The sequence below is a fragment of the Leptodactylus fuscus genome, chromosome 4 (assembly GCF_031893055.1).
Source record: "Leptodactylus fuscus isolate aLepFus1 chromosome 4, aLepFus1.hap2, whole genome shotgun sequence".
NCBI lineage: Eukaryota > Metazoa > Chordata > Amphibia > Anura > Leptodactylidae > Leptodactylus > Leptodactylus fuscus.
In genome coordinates this window covers 16410858-16431349 of record NC_134268.1, presented here as the reverse complement: position 1 = coordinate 16431349, position 20492 = coordinate 16410858, and the positions used below count along the sequence as shown (strand labels likewise).

The 20492-nt window shown below is 45.2% G+C and overlaps 1 protein-coding gene across 2 annotated transcripts in view; it reads right to left on the bottom strand.

Annotated features, from left to right (window-relative positions):
- Positions 1-20492, bottom strand: part of ADCY8 (adenylate cyclase 8) — a 243041-nt gene that overhangs the window by 72479 nt on the left and 150070 nt on the right. Inside the window, exon 8 of one of the 2 annotated variants that reach the window (XM_075270087.1) lies at positions 5771-5968. The exons of the other annotated variant lie outside the window; for it this stretch is intronic. Coding sequence (XP_075126188.1) covers positions 5771-5968 — 198 coding nt within the window. The remainder of the gene's footprint in view (positions 1-5770; positions 5969-20492) is intronic. 2 annotated transcript variants of the gene reach the window in all.

Sequence of the window (20492 nt, the reverse complement as noted above, 5' to 3'; positions counted from 1 at the left end):
TACTGTGACATTACTGTTTGTATTATCCTGTACTGTGACATCACTGTGTGTATTATCCTGTACTGTGACATCACTGTGTGTATTATCTCTGTACTGTGACATCACTGTGTGTATTATCCTGTACTGTGACATCACTGTGTGTATTATCTCTGTACTGTGACATCACTGTGTGTATTATCTCTGTACTGTGACATCACTGTGTGTATTATCTCTGTACTGTGACATCACTGTGTGTATTATCCTGTACTGTGACATCACTGTGTGTATTATCTCTGTACTGTGACATCACTGTGTGTATTATCTCTGTACTGTGACATTACTGTTTGTATTATCTCTGTAGTTGTTTCCCATGGCAACCAATCAGAATGTAGCTTACAATATGTAACCTGCTCTGGAGGAATGAAAGCTGATCTCTGATTGGTTGATCTGGGTAACAAGGCCATTTCTGATGACTGAGGCCAAATGTGTAGAAAAGTGAACTTTTTTTTTTTATAAGGAAAGGAAAACTTTTGAGATTTTTCAACAACAATTTCATAATCTGGGAATAAATCCTGTAGGGGGAAGTAGGGGGGCGTCCTCTCTCACAGCCTGTTATTTAGCGCGTGTTATATTTATCTCTAACCATTGAGGAGTTTCAGCCATTATTCCGCCTCGGCAGATACTTGAGTGCGGCGGAAAACACTATAATCAGCCCCGGAGCGGGGTCTACCTCCACACTGTCGAGCCGCACGTCCCACAGGCCGCACGACCACAGACCAGGAAGGTCACCGCTAGGCCGGCCATTAATTCCAGAGATATTCATAAAAATATTCATTTCATTACAATTGGCAATTATTTATTTTTATTACAAAAATCAGATAAAATAGGATCAATACGAAACGTGTTGTGGGTTATGCACAGCTGCTTAAAGGGGAGGCAAGATATTGGTAGTGCGTCACTTAAAGGGGTTTTGAAGGCCTATTGTTAAAGGAGTTTTCTGGGACGTACATATCGATGGCCTAGGTCGTCAATACATTGATCGGTGGGGATCTGACACCCGAAACCCATAGATCAGCTGGTTAAGTGAGCACTGTGGTCTCTCTACTCAATGCCAAACTTAGTGCCATACATATCGTCCTATAAATTTGACATCATTGGTACAGGGAGACAGCTGATCAGCAGGGGTCTCGGATTCTGGACCCACACTGATCACATACTGATGACTTATCCTAAAAATAGTTTATCAATATATAGGACGCAGAAAACCGATAGATAAGTCATCAGTATTGGATCAGTGGGGTCTGATAGTCCAGCACCAATAAGAAGTTCAGGACTGCTGGCGGTTCTGGTGCTATACAGTATACAGAGCACATGGCTCTGTGCATTGTATAGTGGCCGTGTTACTGCATTTGTGGTCCCATGAAGTGAATGGGAATTGGCCACTATACAATGTGTGGTGCCATCTGCTACCAGCTCCATGCACTGGATAGTACGCAGTCTGCCAGAAGACCCAAACAGCTGATCGGTGCTGGGCTGGATGTCAACTCCCACCCATTAGATATAAATGGCCTATCGTAATGATTCATGAAGCTATAGTAGTGTGGTTTGCAAATTCTCCCAAAACATTCAGAGGCTCCCGCAAAAGGTGGGACATCCAGGTGTCCCTGAAGAGTGGGCAAATCTCCCAGGCCTGGTGGAATCTATCTCCTTGTGGTATATAGTATCACATGGCGGCTAGGAGTGAGCGATCGGGACCGGAAAAGATCATAGTAGAACGTTCTGGTATATACCAGTCACCGTCTGATTGGCCGCCATTAGGGTTGAGTGATCGGGATCGGAAAAAGATTGGATTCTGATCTCAATTTGTTTTGGCGGGATCGAGTTCTTATGTTAGTTTTCCCACAATCATTGGCCAGTAGCCAAGCATTGTGGGAACTAACGTAAGCCCTCTATCCCACCAAAACAGATCGGGATCAGAATCCAATCTTTTCCAATCCCAATCACGCAACCCTAATGGCGGCCAATCAGACGGTGACTGGTATATACCAGAACGTTCTACTATGATGTCCATATGGTATCTGGACAGGGGTTGTGTTCAGGAAGACGATCCCTTTAACGCTCCTGGGAACTCACAATGATACAGAACCATCCTCGCCACAAAACTAAGAGCGCAAACTTTAGATTTATAAGTAAAAAGCGTTTTCCATTGAAATTGTTAGGTAGAGCCGTGCGGATTTGCCAGTCTGCGTTCGGAGACTGTAATTTTGGGCTTCATGTGGAGTAATTATTGTTTTTGCCTGGAAACTTTTATGCAAGCCCCTTCCATCTTGTCAATGTATTTGGGATGTAAGACATCTATGGCTACATATCGTTTAGTGTTCAATAGCGGAAGAATATTCTGTAAGTGGCGTTTCCGATCTTGTGAAATCGGGTGCACATTACACTATAATTTCATAGCAATATCCGTTATTGGTGCGCCCCACTATCGTCAGACCCCAGTGTCGCTCCATGTTTGTTATCTGTTGTTATTCATTTCTATGGCCCCGCGTATATAGTTTTAACAAATCCACATGAGGGCTGAAGGATCGAGCTGCAAAATATAGAGCCGGACCCATTTCTGTCCTGTCCTATTGATATGGCCGAAAACACAGACCGCTCCCAGATGCCACCTGACTACGACTACAGTTGTGCGCATTGGGCCTAAAAGGTGAAGTTATATCTTTTGGTATGAGGATTAGGTAGCGACGTGTGGTCACCTGTGAGTTGCAGTTGTAAATTGTGCACAACCTCGTGTTACCCTATGGGCAAGGAGTTATAAGAGGTCACGAGTGACCACATTTTGCCATTGAGTGTGAATGCCCCACTAATCTTGTAGGATAAACAGAACCTAAAGGTAATGACAGGTCACCCTGAGGATATGCAGGATATGAGAATATACCTGGCAACATTTGATGGCAGTCCTGCAAGAGAACAACGCACTTTGAGCACCCTGAAAATGTTCGGGGGTCTGTGTCACAATTTTTGTAACACAGTCAAAGCATCGGCCCCTTTTGTGCCATGGCCATCACATAACATGCCCACGTCACATATACAATGAGGGAGAACCTGGTGGAGGCCAGTTATTGCAGGACTCTGAGAGGTCACCCCTTATTTTGGGAGAGTGGCAAGTGTGGTATAATACTAAAGTGGAGACTGCAAATCTGGGATCTGACTGATTTTCTGTTTTCATCCAAAAACCCGCATGGTGTCTATGGGGTTAAACACTTGGGATGGCTGGGAACAAAAGGAATAAGCCATCCTCATCCTCACTGAAGGGGGCAATATCAGTGCAGTGGGGTCCCGCTTCTGCTTCACAGGTCATGTGACATTAAGTTCATCAGTCACATGGCCTGACTGTAGCTCAGTCCCATTCATATAAATGGGACTCCGCTGCAATACGATATATACAATGTATGGCGCTGTGCTTGGCATGCGGATCTGAATGCTCCAACCTGAACGGCTGATGGAAGGGGGACATGAAACTGGGGGCAGAGATGGGGGGACATAAAACGGGGCAGAAGGAAGGGTGACATGAAACTGTAGGCAGAGATGGGGGACATGAAACTGGGGGCACATGAAGTGGTATATGAAACTGGGGGCAGATGAAGGGGTATATGAAACTGGGGGCAGATGAAGGGGTATATGAAACTGGGGGAGAGATGGAGGGGGGCATATAATTCATGGGTGACTGTAGGAGGATTATACTGTGTGGGAGTACATGAAAAATGAATGAGAATGGGGGGAGTCAACATAAAAGTGGACAGAGCTAAATATGCCGCGGTGCGCTGCGCATTTTGTCCCTCTTTCTACTCTTCAAAAGTTGGGAGGTATGCAGGTCATGTGACATTAAGTTCATCAGTCACATGGCCTGACTGTAGCTCAATCCCATTCACATAAATGGGACTCCGCTGCAATACAATATATACAATGTAGGGCGCTGTGCTTGGCATGCTGATCTGAATGCTCCAATCTGAACGGCTGTCAGGTGTCAGACTCCCATGATCTGATATCAATGATTTACCCTAATGATAAGTCATCGATATCAGAGACCTGGACAATCCCTTTAAGTTACATTGAGAGCCATAGACAATGTCTTGAAGCATGCGAATGGTTAAGGCATGAATCTTACATCTGAATTACATTTTCATAGTCTAAACAAACACAAACTTTTGCAAACTTCACATCTTGCACTATAGAGATCTATTATATTTTATACTCCAGTCACAACGAGAGCTGCAACAAAGTCACTACTGTTTCCACATATCCTTATATATTTGATCCCACCCATTTACCCCATACCCTCCAGGGCCCACCTTACAAATTATAAATGAATATGACTTGTTATGACCGTAGTCTGTTTCCCAGTTAACCACAGCTTTGGAGGTGAATGGAGAAGAAAACATTTAGTAATTTATGATACAGTAAATGACTCAACATTATACATAGCTTTAAAGGGAACTCAGACCACTTTAAAGGGGTATTCTGGTTCTTTACAACTAATGGACCACCCTTGGGATAGGTCATCGGTATTAGATTGGTGGGGGTCTGACTATAGACAAATTTGTAATACCATGCACAGCCACTAATAAAAGTATGGAGCTGTGTCTGGTAAACAAAGAACTTGCAGGACCGCCCTGCATCCAAAAGTCAGACCCCACCAACATAATAATCAATCTTATAGAACTGGAAAATCCCTTTAAATGATTTTGGTGCAACACCCTAAAAAGTATAATCAGACCCCAAAGGTGCCATAGAGGGGGGCTGAAAATCCTGTTCCTATGGAGTCACATGACATACAACAACTTTTGTTGGCTCTAGTACAGAGGCATGAAATCGTTAAAATTTTTGTATGATTACACCCCCCTTTTGCTGTAGCCCTGCCCTTTTTTGGGAGCACGTCATGTCCATTTTTGAGCCATGAAACGCCCCCTTTGTGTGACACGGCTACTAAATTTGCCAATCCCACTTTTTTCTATGACATTTCTAGGGTTGAGCCGATCTTGAGATTTCAGGATCGATTTTAAAATCTGATTCCCGATCATTTTCCAGCCGATCCCGATCGTGAAATTTGCTCGATCGCCGATCGGGATCCGATCTTTCCCGATCCCGATTGCTCAACCCTAGTCAATGCTTCTCTATGGGAACAGTCACTTTTAGGGTTGAGCCGATCTTGAGATTTCAAAATCCAATCATTTTCCAGCCGATCGCGATCGTGAAATTTGCTCGATCACCAATCGGGATCCGATCTTTCCCGATCGCTCAACCCTAGACATTACCGGTATATAAAGTGCCCTTGTCACATATAACATTACTAGGAGATCTGCAGATTCTTCCGGGACCCTGGGAGGTCACCACGTCCCAGATATTTCGGGAGAGTCTGCAAGTATATCACATGATATCTCTCCAGCCAATCAGTAGTTGTACGTGATTCTTGCTTTACAGCAGCTGTAAACTGTAACTCAGCTAAAGCCGGAGGAAGATCATGTGACTCCCAGAAACAGGAAGTTCTTCATTTTCAGCCCCCAATTTGGTAATTTCGGTTCCATTTTGATACAATTTCATGCGGTAGTATAACTGCATTAGGACATCATGTTGAAGGACCTTTGTAAGGCCGTAGACTCCAGTGGTGGGTTGACCATAGAAGATGGGGTAAACGTTAAAAAAACATGGAATTTTCACAAATTATCAATTTTTTTGTTGCATAAAGACCCATGATATGGATGACACGCTCTTGCTACGGAGACTCAGCTACCTTATGCTCCAGGCTGGAGTCTTTAAACATCAGTGAGAAAGGCTTGATATGCTCTCTTCTCAACTTATCTCCACTCCGTAAGTCGATGGTGTGTTCTATTCGCTTGTTAATCTCCTCAGGACCAGACTGGACATGCAAAGCTTGTGCAAGATGGTTTGGAAGCAGATTTATTGAATTTCTTGTTAGCGCAGCCAGAGTCTAGGGGAAAGCACATGCAAAAAAATAAAACCTGCTAGTCCCCTGGGGTTAAAAAAATGCAATATTTTAGGCAAGTCAAAAACAGCATTCCATGCAAATTACAGAAGAGCACAGTAAGTCTTACGTCATCACCTGTACGCTACTAGGGCGGCCGTTCTGAATGGCGAACCATTCGCTACTACAATGACTGAAGACCTCCTGGGGGGGGCCGGATACTGACTCATCCTACAAGACGTCTTCCTTCATGGTGTGGATAGTAAATGGATACAGTTTAATAACATGATGCAAGGATGAGGTCAACTAATCTCAGGGTATGGCTTTGAGTAGATTAGGGGTCTCCACCCCACGGTCCCACCAGTTGGGGATCCATCACTCGTCACTTGACCTCGGAAAATTGGTTGCATAAGATACAAAACACCAATATGAACCATGTTATTAAACAAGGCATTGGTAGCTTACGAAACCCTGTCCTCACTAATACAAGTCCCTACCTACAACATGTTCAATACATGAAAAACTCTACAATATACTGGCAACTTTTTGATGTTCTAGTAGGATCCATGGTGTTTTTTTTTAGTCTTTTTTAACTACAACAGGCTTATGTAAGTACAGTAAGCACAACAAAGAGTTAAAGAGGACCTCTTACCACCTCCACCAACTCCAGTTCTTTTCATCCTTGGATCCCAGTAAGAATTTCTTCTCCACCGTTTCTGAGTAATCAGTGCAGTTAGTTTGGGTGCTTGATAGGCTAACTAGACTCCCTAATGTCAAGTGGGTGGTGTTGGGTAGGACAGCTAAGATGACACCACCCATTCGACATTAGAGAGTCTAGTTAGCATATCAGCCACCAAAACCAAGTGCACAGATTACTCTGGAATGGTGGGGGGAAGAGAAAAACTATCCCACTGTGGCAGGATCGGTGGAGGAAAAGAGGTTAGGTCGATGGAGGTGGTGAGAGATCCTCTTTAAGTATTAGGGATCTCCTAATACTAATATACACCCCGATCCCGCGGAGCACATAGCTACCTTTGCGGAGGGCAGCTGGGGAGGTTGGAACTTTTGTCTACAGTCCAGTGGCTCCCACTTTCACCGACGTCATCAACTTTGCTCTACTGTTGAATAGAATGGAGTTGGTCATGTGACCAAAAACCCAGAGCATCAACGAGGGAGATGAAGGAGCTAAAGTAATGGCCTCCCTAGATGCCCTCTGCACAGGTAACCTCAGGGTTTGGAGGACCAGGGTGTATATTAGTAGCAAAGCTTAACTGGTGCGGGGATTGCACTGGTAAAATGTATTACTCCCCAGACAATCCCTTTAATATAGAGGCAGTCATGCTAATAGTAGGGTCAAGCCAAATGGGAGAGGATAGTCTTTCCAATAATTAGTAGAGTTCTTTGCCAATGAGCTTATTACAAAATGCCCCCCTGCTTGGACTTCAACCCCAATGGACCAGTTGTAATGTGTAGGAAAACCTGGCTGTAAGTGCCCAACTTCCCTGCAGCACCACCGAAGGGGAAATGAAGTATTACACGGTGTCCATACACATCAATGTGTTGCCTGTGTGACACAGGACAGGTCGGGTCCTCCAGAGGGAGAGACACTCTTTATAACCACTCTGCCAAGAGATGAGGATCCCTAAAAACAGGACCCCTCATTAACCCAGAATGACCTAATAGGGTGTATGGAAATGGGGGGCTTTCTACATTGGATAACCCCTTACTGGAAGTACAAACCTAACCAAGTCCCTGTTCTAGTAGTTTAAGGTGGAGAGTGTGACTCAAATGTGGTGAAGACCACAAGTGTCCATGAAATGCAATGGGCCTCTACTGGATAAGGGGCATCTCGGCCCCTTCTTTTATTTTAAGATGGATATAAAGTGGATTTCTCTCATGGCTACAGATGTTTCCTTCTTTACCTCTCCTCTTAGCTGGACATGTCTAGTGATTCGCAACCTTTCACAACATGATAACACAAAGTGATATGCTATATGTGTCAGGGCGTGACTTGCACCCTCTTATGGATTTAGTTAGCATGTAATAATATTGTGTTATATTAGCTTAGTGATAAACAGTTCATCTGTAGACACTGATCACAGAAGTTTCTAGAAGCAAGTCTCAAGGGCAGGGATGTGCTGTAAGTAAGGACTCGTGAACCCCGGAGCACAAGCTCAGCTTGGGCCTACCTGCACTAAATCTCCTCCCTGTACAACATGCCCCCGTATGCCCCACAGAATCCCACCTGGACTATATGCTGCTGACCAACTGCTATTGGTAGAGTTAGAGTTAATGTTCTCCTTTCTGAAAGGGGAAGGCTGTGTATCATAGATCTTCTTACTCCAGTGTACCAGGGGACAGGGGGAATAAATTTACACTGTACAGGCTGCTGGCCATCAAAGCAAAATAAAAAGGAGATCAATAAAGTTTTTCCAGCTCTAGCGTGGTGAGGGCGACCTGTGGGCCCCCTAACTTTCGGGTCCGGTGTATAAGGTTATGCCATACCATCCAATCAGATTTAGGTTGGGGATCAAAATTGAAATCTGGTATCTGATTGTATGTTATGGTTGACACAACAATCTCCCACCCCATACTGAGGATCTTTGATCTGATTGGATACTACAGTTGACACTCCATCCCCAGAATGAAAATCTTAGATCTGATTGGATGCTACAGTAGACTCACCATCACTACACTCTAAATCTGAGATCTGATTGGATACTATGGATGACACACCAATACCCCATCCCATACTGGAAATCTGATATCTGATTGGATGTTATGGGTGACACAACAATCTCCCACCCCATACTGAAGATCTGTGATCTGATTGGATGCTACAGAAGACCACCCATCACTACACTCTAAATCTGAGATCTGATTGGATACTATGGTTGACACCCAATTTCCCCCACCCCATACTGGAAATCTGAGATCTGATTGGATTCTATGGTTGACATCCCATAACTACCTCATTTCCACTGCGATAGTAAATATCTGAGCTCGTCCTATCCAAATCCCGTCATTGTTCATTGAAATTCAGCATTATAATTTGCCCATTTGCTACTTGATTCTGATTCGCGTTCATCGCACCCCGCCGCTGCCGCTCGGTGACATGTGTCACAAATCTGAAAGAGTCAATTTAACAAATGTGTCTTTTGTTGGATGACACAATGTTTCCAATGAGGACGGAATTTTCTTTCTAGTGCCCCCATTGTCCTGTATGAAGCCAGCGAACTGATCTAATTGCAGCAGTAAATTACATTACTGCCGAAAAGCCAATGCAAGATAAGTTATCAATTAACCTCCTGAAAAGCCTCTCTCCAGAAGTGACTACAGGGAAAATGGATGTAAAAGAGACATTATTGGGCATTAGGCTCAAAATTTCCCTGAAGCGGTAGGAAGACGTATGAAAGTGTGCGGCCTATACGCCGTATTAAGTGATTTACACTGCACTGAACCCGAGCCCAACTGTAACCATCCGAAATCCATCTTACTTATTCCCTATAGATTTCTTTATAAAGCAGATCCCTTTAAATAATTAAAGGGGTTGTACAAAATATAAAAAAAGGTAAAAAAAAAGAAAAAGTCTGCGCCCTTTTAGCACCGCCCTTGTCCATTGGACCATTCATTTGAATGAGTTGGGTTCATTTTTCCAAAATTTTGGATTCAGCTGAATGCAAAATTTTTGGGGCTCATCTCCTAGGAATTATATTCTGGGGACTCTTCAGAATGGAGGTCCGGGGGAGGTGCAGAACGTAATGAACACCTATACTCACCTTCCCGCACCTTTCCTGGGCTCCTGCACTGTAGCCAGTGTTCTTTCCCGGGGGTCTTCCAACCTCCTGGGTGATGTCAGTGACCCCAGGTCAACAATGAGGCCCGTGATTGGGTCCCTGAGACCGCATTGGGCGATTGATGTCACAATTGATGTCTGTATTACTATGATGCTGTAACATGCTGAAATTTCCCCACTGTGGGACTATTAAAGGATTATCTTATCTTATCTTAACACTTCAATGCTGTCAACACATCATGTTGTCAACACGGTCCAATCACAGGCCACAGCAATCCCCACTGTTGTCACTCAGGGGGCCGGAAGATACCCGGGAATGAACGTAGGATGCCATGAGAGAGCTCAGGAGGGGTGAGGGTCTCCACTTATACTCTGGGGTCTGAAGAGACCCCAAAGTGAAACCTTAGCACTGTCGATTGAAACCGAAACAAAAGTTTTGGGCAAATTTGGCAAAATGAATCTTGTTTTCACCCATCACTAGTCTATGAGACTGAGCTCTAAGTCTCTGTGTCTGTATATAGCAGAGGTTGTGTATATGCCTTGCAACTCTATTCCGTTCTATAGGACTGGTACAGCTAGCCAAGCGCTGAGCTTGACGTGGTAATTCTCCACACAACCACTAGCTGTCGGCACATAGATGTAGCAGAGTTGACCCAAACTTCTACAACTGGAACGTTTTTCAATGGTATCACGCTACAACTAGAGATGAGCGAACAGTGTTCTATCGAACTCATGTTCGATCGGATATTAGGCTGTTCGGCATGTTCGAATCGAATCGAACACCGCGTGGTAAAGTGCGCCATTACTCGATTCCCCTCCCACCTTCCCTGGCGCCTTTTTTGCTCCAATAACAGCGCAGGGTAGGTGGGACAGGAACTACGACACCGGTGACGTTGAAAAAAGTAGGCAAAACCCATTGGCTGCCGAAAACATGTGACCTCTAATTTAAAAGAACAGCGACGCCCAGCTTCGCGTCATTCTGAGCTTGCAATTCACCGAGGACGGAGGTTTCCGTCCAGCTAGCTAGGGCTTAGATTCTGGGTAGGCAGGGACAGGCTAGGATAGGAAGGAGAAGACAACCAACAGCTCTTGTAAGAGCTAAATTCCAGGGAGAAGCTTGTCAGTGTAACGTGGCACTGACGGGCTCAATCGCCGCAACCCAGCTTTCCCAGGATCCTGAATGGAATACACTGTCAGTGTATTCCCGTATACCCGATATATACCCCGATACCCGTTCCAACGGTGTGCCCCCCCACCTTCACCCCAGAAATACCCTGCAAGTCCCCTAGCAATAGGATTGGGGCTATATACACCCACAATTTTTACTACTGGTATACAGTGCCATTGTCTGACTGGGAATTCAAAGAATATATTGGGAATACAAATACCCTCATTTCTTGCTACTGCCATATAGTGCCAGTTTCTGACTGGTAATTCAAAGAATATATTGGGGTTACGTGCACCCACAATTTTTACTACTGGTATACAGTGCCATTGTCTGACTGGGAATTCAAAGAGTATATTGGGAATACAAATACCCTCATTTCTTGCTACTGCCATATAGTGCCAGTTTCTGACTGGGAATTCAAAGAATATATTGGGGTTACGTGCACCCACAATTTTTACTACTGGTATACAGTGCCATTGTCTGACTGGGAATTCAAAGAATATATTGGGGTTATAAATACCCTCATTTCTTGCTACTGCCATATAGTGCCAGTTTCTGACTGGTAATTCAAAGAATATATTGGGGTTACGTGCACCCACAATTTTTACTACTGGTATACAGTGCCATTGTCTGACTGGGAATTCAAAGAGTATATTGGGAATACAAATACCCTCATTTCTTGCTACTGCCATATAGTGCCAGTGTCTGACTGGGAATTCAAAGAATATATTGGGGTTACGTGCACCCACAATTTTTACTACTGGTATACAGTGCCATTGTCTGACTGGGAATTCAAAGAGTATATTGGGAATACAAATACCCTCATTTCTTGCTACTGCCATATAGTGCCAGTTTCTGACTGGGAATTCAAAGAATATATTGGGGTTACGTGCACCCACAATTTTTACTACTGGTATACAGTGCCATTGTCTGACTGGGAATTCAAAGAATATATTGGGGTTATAAATACCCTCATTTCTTGCTACTGCCATATAGTGCCAGTTTCTGACTGGTAATTCAAAGAATATATTGGGGTTACGTGCACCCACAATTTTTACTACTGGTATACAGTGCCATTGTCTGACTGGGAATTCAAAGAGTATATTGGGAATACAAATACCCTCATTTCTTGCTACTGCCATATAGTGCCAGTGTCTGACTGGGAATTCAAAGAATATATTGGGGTTACGTGCACCCACAATTTTTACTACTGGTATACAGTGCCATTGTCTGACTGGGAATTCAAAGAGTATATTGGGAATACAAATACCCTCATTTCTTGCTACTGCCATATAGTGCCAGTTTCTGACTGGGAATTCAAAGAATATATTGGGGTTACGTGCACCCACAATTTTTACTACTGGTATACAGTGCCATTGTCTGACTGGGAATTCAAAGAGTATATTGGGAATACAAATACCCTCATTTCTTGCTACTGCCATATAGTGCCAGTTTCTGACTGGGAATTCAAAGAATATATTGGGGTTACGTGCACCCACAATTTTTACTACTGGTATACAGTGCCATTGTCTGACTGGGAATTCAAAGAATATATTGGGGTTATAAATACCCTCATTTCTTGCTACTGCCATATAGTGCCAGTTTCTGACTGGTAATTCAAAGAATATATTGGGGTTACGTGCACCCACAATTTTTACTACTGGTATACAGTGCCATTGTCTGACTGGGAATTCAAAGAGTATATTGGGAATACAAATACCCTCATTTCTTGCTACTGCCATATAGTGCCAGTGTCTGACTGGGAATTCAAAGAATATATTGGGGTTACGTGCACCCACAATTTTTACTACTGGTATACAGTGCCATTGTCTGACTGGGAATTCAAAGAGTATATTGGGAATACAAATACCCTCATTTCTTGCTACTGCCATATAGTGCCAGTGTCTGACTGGGAATTCAAAGAATATATTGGGGTTACGTGCACCCACAATTTTTACTACTGGTATACAGTGCCATTGTCTGACTGGGAATTCAAAGAATATATTGGGGTTATAAATACCCTCATTTCTTGCTACTGCCATATAGTGCCAGTTTCTGACTGGTAATTCAAAGAATATATTGGGGTTACGTGCACCCACAATTTTTACTACTGGTATACAGTGCCATTGTCTGACTGGGAATTCAAAGAGTATATTGGGAATACAAATACCCTCATTTCTTGCTACTGCCATATAGTGCCAGTGTCTGACTGGGAATTCAAAGAATATATTGGGGTTACGTGCACCCACAATTTTTACTACTGGTATACAGTGCCATTGTCTGACTGGGAATTCAAAGAGTATATTGGGAATACAAATACCCTCATTTCTTGCTACTGCCATATAGTGCCAGTTTCTGACTGGGAATTCAAAGAATATATTGGGGTTACGTGCACCCACAATTTTTACTACTGGTATACAGTGCCATTGTCTGACTGGGAATTCAAAGAATATATTGGGGTTATAAATACCCTCATTTCTTGCTACTGCCATATAGTGCCAGTTTCTGACTGGGAATTCAAAGAATATATTGGGGTTACGTGCACCCACAATTTTTACTACTGGTATACAGTGCCATTGTCTGACTGGGAATTCAAAGAATATATTGGGGTTATAAATACCCTCATTTCTTGCTACTGCCATATAGTGCCAGTTTCTGACTGGTAATTCAAAGAATATATTGGGGTTACGTGCACCCACAATTTTTACTACTGGTATACAGTGCCATTGTCTGACTGGGAATTCAAAGAATATATTGGGAATACAAATACCCTCATTTCTTGCTACTGCCATATAGTGCCAGTGTCTGACTGGGAATTCAAAGAATATATTGGGGTTACGTGCACCCACAATTTTTACTACTGGTATACAGTGCCATTGTCTGACTGGGAATTCAAAGAGTATATTGGGAATACAAATACCCTCATTTCTTGCTACTGCCATATAGTGCCAGTTTCTGACTGGGAATTCAAAGAATATATTGGGGTTACGTGCACCCACAATTTTTACTACTGGTATACAGTGCCATTGTCTGACTGGGAATTCAAAGAATATATTGGGGTTATAAATACCCTCATTTCTTGCTACTGCCATATAGTGCCAGTTTCTGACTGGTAATTCAAAGAATATATTGGGGTTACGTGCACCCACAATTTTTACTACTGGTATACAGTGCCATTGTCTGACTGGGAATTCAAAGAGTATATTGGGAATACAAATACCCTCATTTCTTGCTACTGCCATATAGTGCCAGTGTCTGACTGGGAATTCAAAGAATATATTGGGGTTACGTGCACCCACAATTTTTACTACTGGTATACAGTGCCATTGTCTGACTGGGAATTCAAAGAGTATATTGGGAATACAAATACCCTCATTTCTTGCTACTGCCATATAGTGCCAGTGTCTGACTGGGAATTCAAAGAATATATTGGGGTTACGTGCACCCACAATTTTTACTACTGGTATACAGTGCCATTGTCTGACTGGGAATTCAAAGAGTATATTGGGAATACAAATACCCTCATTTCTTGCTACTGCCATATAGTGCCAGTTTCTGACTGGGAATTCAAAGAATATATTGGGGTTACGTGCACCCACAATTTTTACTACTGGTATACAGTGCCATTGTCTGACTGGGAATTCAAAGAGTATATTGGGAATACAAATACCCTCATTTCTTGCTACTGCCATATAGTGCCAGTGTCTGACTGGGAATTCAAAGAATATATTGGGGTTACGTGCACCCACAATTTTTACTACTGGTATACAGTGCCATTGTCTGACTGGGAATTCAAAGAGTATATTGGGAATACAAATACCCTCATTTCTTGCTACTGCCATATAGTGCCAGTTTCTGACTGGGAATTCAAAGAATATATTGGGGTTACGTGCACCCACAATTTTTACTACTGGTATACAGTGCCATTGTCTGACTGGGAATTCAAAGAGTATATTGGGAATACAAATACCCTCATTTCTTGCTACTGCCATATAGTGCCAGTTTCTGACTGGGAATTCAAAGAATATATTGGGGTTACGTGCACCCACAATTTTTACTACTGGTATACAGTGCCATTGTCTGACTGGGAATTCAAAGAATATATTGGGGTTATAAATACCCTCATTTCTTGCTACTGCCATATAGTGCCAGTTTCTGACTGGTAATTCAAAGAATATATTGGGGTTACGTGCACCCACAATTTTTACTACTGGTATACAGTGCCATTGTCTGACTGGGAATTCAAAGAGTATATTGGGAATACAAATACCCTCATTTCTTGCTACTGCCATATAGTGCCAGTGTCTGACTGGGAATTCAAAGAATATATTGGGGTTACGTGCACCCACAATTTTTACTACTGGTATACAGTGCCATTGTCTGACTGGGAATTCAAAGAGTATATTGGGAATACAAATACCCTCATTTCTTGCTACTGCCATATAGTGCCAGTGTCTGACTGGGAATTCAAAGAATATATTGGGGTTACGTGCACCCACAATTTTTACTACTGGTATACAGTGCCATTGTCTGACTGGGAATTCAAAGAGTATATTGGGAATACAAATACCCTCATTTCTTGCTACTGCCATATAGTGCCAGTTTCTGACTGGGAATTCAAAGAATATATTGGGGTTACGTGCACCCACAATTTTTACTACTGGTATACAGTGCCATTGTCTGACTGGGAATTCAAAGAGTATATTGGGAATACAAATACCCTCATTTCTTGCTACTGCCATATAGTGCCAGTGTCTGACTGGGAATTCAAAGAATATATTGGGGTTACGTGCACCCACAATTTTTACTACTGGTATACAGTGCCATTGTCTGACTGGGAATTCAAAGAGTATATTGGGAATACAAATACCCTCATTTCTTGCTACTGCCATATAGTGCCAGTTTCTGACTGGGAATTCAAAGAATATATTGGGGTTACGTGCACCCACAATTTTTACTACTGGTATACAGTGCCATTGTCTGACTGGGAATTCAAAGAATATATTGGGGTTATAAATACCCTCATTTCTTGCTACTGCCATATAGTGCCAGTTTCTGACTGGGAATTCAAAGAATATATTGGGGTTACGTGCACCCACAATTTTTACTACTGGTATACAGTGCCATTGTCTGACTGGGAATTCAAAGAATATATTGGGGTTATAAATACCCTCATTTCTTGCTACTGCCATATAGTGCCAGTTTCTGACTGGTAATTCAAAGAATATATTGGGGTTACGTGCACCCACAATTTTTACTACTGGTATACAGTGCCATTGTCTGACTGGGAATTCAAAGAATATATTGGGAATACAAATACCCTCATTTCTTGCTACTGCCATATAGTGCCAGTGTCTGACTGGGAATTCAAAGAATATATTGGGGTTACGTGCACCCACAATTTTTACTACTGGTATACAGTGCCATTGTCTGACTGGGAATTCAAAGAGTATATTGGGAATACAAATACCCTCATTTCTTGCTACTGCCATATAGTGCCAGTTTCTGACTGGGAATTCAAAGAATATATTGGGGTTACGTGCACCCACAATTTTTACTACTGGTATACAGTGCCAATTTCTAACTAGGAATTCAAAATGCGCAAGGCTCCCGGAAAGGGACGTGGACGAGGCCGTGGGCGAGGTCGGGGGAATGGTTCTGGGGAGCAAGGTAGCAGTGAAGCCACAGGGCGTCCCGTGCCTACTCCTGTGGGGCAGCAAGCATTGCGCCACTCCACAGTGCCAGGGTTGCTTGCCACATTAACTAAACTGCAGGGTACAAACCTTAGTAGGCCCGAGAACCAGGAACAGGTCTTGCAATGGCTGTCAGAGAACGCTTACAGCACATTGTCCAGCAGCCAGTCAGACTCTGCCTCCTCTCCTCCTATTACCCAACAGTCTTGTCTTCCTTCCTCCCAAAATTCCGAAGCTTTACAGAACAATAACCCAAACTGTCCCTGCTCCCCAGAGCTGTTCTCCGCTCCTTTCATTGTCCCTCAACCTGCCTCTCCACGTCACGATTCCACGAACCTAACAGAGGAGCATCTGTATCCAGATGCTCAAACACTAGAGTCTCCTCCATCTCCGTTCGATTTGGTGGTGGATGACCAGCAACCCACCCTCATCGACGATGATGTGACGCAGTTGCCGTCAGGGCATCCAGTTGACCGGCGCATTGTGCGGGAGGAGGAGATGAGACAGGAGTTGGAAGAGGAAGTGGTGGATGATGAGGACACTGACCCGACCTGGACAGGGGGGATGTCAAGCGGGGAAAGTAGTGTGGATGTTGAGGCAGGTGCAGCACCAAAAAGGGTAGCTAGAGGCAGAGGCAGAGGTCAGCAGCTTAGGCGAAGCCAGGCCACACCCGGAATCTCCCAAGATGTTCCAGTTCGTACCCAGCCCCGAAAAACTCCCACCTCGAGGGCACGTTTCTCGAAGGTGTGGAGTTTTTTCAAGGAATGCGCCGAGGACAGATATAGTGTTGTCTGCACAATTTGCCTCTCGAAATTGATTAGGGGCTCTGAGAAGAGCAACCTGTCCACCACTTCAATGCGCCGTCATTTGGAATCCAAGCACTGGAATCAGTGGCAGGCAGCAACGGCAGGACAAAGGCCGACTGCCGTTCACGCCACTGCCACTGCCTCTGCCTCTGCCTCTGCCACTGCCACTGCTGACTGTGCTGGCGATGCACTCCAGAGGACGAGCCAGGACACCACTTCATCTGCCTCCGCCACTTTGTTGACTTCTACCTCATCCTCCCCTGGTCCTGTCTTATCTCCTTCTCCTGCACCATCAAAGGCACCATCAGGCGTTTCTTTACAACAACCCACCATCTCTCAGACATTGGAGCGGCGGCAGAAATACACTGCTAACCACCCACACGCGCAAGCCTTGAACGCCAACATCGCTAAACTGCTGGCCCAGGAGATGTTGGCGTTCCGGCTTGTTGAAACTCCCGCCTTCCTGGACCTGATGGCAACTGCGGCACCTCGCTATGCCGTCCCTAGCCGTCACTACTTCTCCCGGTGTGCCGTCCCCGCCTTGCACCAGCACGTGTCACTCAACATCAGGCGGGCCCTTAGTTCCGCGCTTTGCACAAAGGTCCACTTGACCACCGACGCGTGGACAAGTGCATGCGGACAGGGACGCTACATTTCACTGACGGCACACTGGGTGAATGTAGTTGAGGCTGGGACTGCTTCCCAAACTGGCCCGGTGTACCTCGTCTCCCCGCCTAACATTCCTGGCAGGGACACGAGAAGAACACCCCCCTCCTCCTCCTCCTCCTCTACCGCCTCCTCCTCCGCCACCGCCTCCTCCTCCGCCACCGCCTCCTCCTCCGCTGTTAGATTGACCCCAGCTACGAGTTGGAAACGTTGCAGCACTGGCGTTGGTAGACGTCAGCAGGCTGTGCTGAAGCTGATCAGCTTGGGGGACAGACAGCACACTGCCTCCGAGGTGAGGGATGCCCTCCTCGATGAGACGGCAATATGGTTTGAGCCGCTGCACCTGGGCCCAGGCATGGTCGTTTGTGATAACGGCCGGAACCTGGTAGCAGCTCTGGAGCTTGCCGGACTCCAACATGTTCCATGCCTGGCCCACGTCTTCAACCTAGTGGTGCAACGTTTCCTAAAGAGCTACCCCAATGTTCCAGAGCTACTGGTGAAAGTGCGGCGCATGTGCGCCCACTTTCGCAAGTCGACAGTAGCCGCTGCTAGCTTAAAATCTCTCCAGCAACGCCTGCATGTGCCACAACACCGGCTTTTGTGCGACGTCCCCACACGCTGGAACTCAACGTTTCAGATGTTGAATAGAGTGGTTGAGCAGCAGAGACCTTTGATGGAATACCAGCTACAAAACCCTAGGGTGCCACAAAGTCAGCTGCCTCAGTTTCACATCCATGAGTGGCCATGGATGAGAGACCTTTGTGACATCCTACGGGTCTTTGAGGAGTCCACAAGGAGGGTGAGCTCTGAGGATGCGATGGTGAGCCTTACAATCCCGCTCTTGTGTGTTCTGAGAGAATCCCTGATTGACATCAGGGATAACTCAGATCACACAGAGGAGTTAGGGATAGCATCCGATCCGTCACAGCTGGAGAGTAGGTCCACACATCTGTCCGCTTCACTGCGTTTAATGGAGGAGGAGGAGGAGGAGGAGGAGGAAGAAGAGTTGTCCGATGATGTGATGGTGATACAGGAGGCTTCCGGGCAACTTCGAATCGTCCCATTGTTGCAGCGCGGATGGGTAGACATGGAGGATGAGGAGGAAATGGAGATTGAACTTTCCGGTGGGGCCAGAGGAGTCATGCCAACTAACACTGTGGCAGACATGGCTGAGTTCATGTTGGGGTGCTTTACAACCGACAAGCGTATTGTCAAAATCATGGAGGACAACCAGTACTGGATCTTTGCTATCCTTGACCCCCGGTATAAAAACAACATCTCGTCTTTTATTCCGGTAGAGGGGAGGGCCAATCGCATCAATGCTTGCCACAGGCAATTGGTGCAGAATATGATGGAGATGTTTCCAGCATGTGACGTTGGCGGCAGGGAGGGCAGTTCCTCCAGTAGGCAACCAAGTTCTCACCGGTCCACACAAACGAGGGGCACACTGTCTAAGGTCTGGGACACCTTGATGGCACCCCCTCGCCAAAGTGCCGCCACGGAGGGTCCTAGTGTCACCAGGCGTGAGAAGTATAGGCGCATGTTGCGGGAATACCTTTCCGACCACAGCCCTGTCCTCTCCGACCCCTCTGCGCCCTACACGTATTGGGTGTCGAAGTTGGACCTGTGGCTTGAACTTGCCCTATATGCCTTGGAGGTGCTGTCCTGTCCTGCCGCCAGCGTCCTATCTGAGAGGGTGTTCAGTGCAGCCGGTGGCATCATCACTGACAAGCGCACCCGTCTGTCAGCTGAGAGTGCCGACCGGCTCACTTTGATAAAAATGAACCACCACTGGGTAGAGCCGTCATTTTTGTGCCCACCTGTGTAAAGCACCCCAACATGAAACTCCATGTCTGTACTCAACCTCTCCAATTCCTCCGCATCCTCATACTCATCCACCATAAGCGTTGCACAATTCTGCTAATACTAGGCTCCCTCCACCCTGATTTCCCCCAACTCTGCTGGTTAGAGGCTCCCTCCACCATGAATTTGCCCAAACTGGGCTGTTTAGAGGCTCCCTCCACCATGAATTGGTCCAAACTGGGGTGGTTAGAGGCTCCCTCCACCATGAATTGGTCCAAACTGGGGTGGTTAGAGGCTCCCTCCACCATTAATTGGTCCAAACTGGGCTGGTTAGAGGCTCCCTCCACAATTAATTGGTCCAAACTGGGCTAATTAGAGGCTCCCTCCACCATGAATTGGTCCAAACTGGGTTTTTTAGAGGCTCCCTCCACCATTAATTGGTCCAAACTGGGCTGGTTAGAGGCTCCCTCCACAATTAATTGGTCCAAACTGGGCTAATTAGAGGCTCCCTCCACCATGAATTGGTCCAAACTGGGTTTTTTAGAGGCTCCCTCCACCATTAATTGGTCCAAACTGGGCTGGTTAGAGGCTCCCTCCA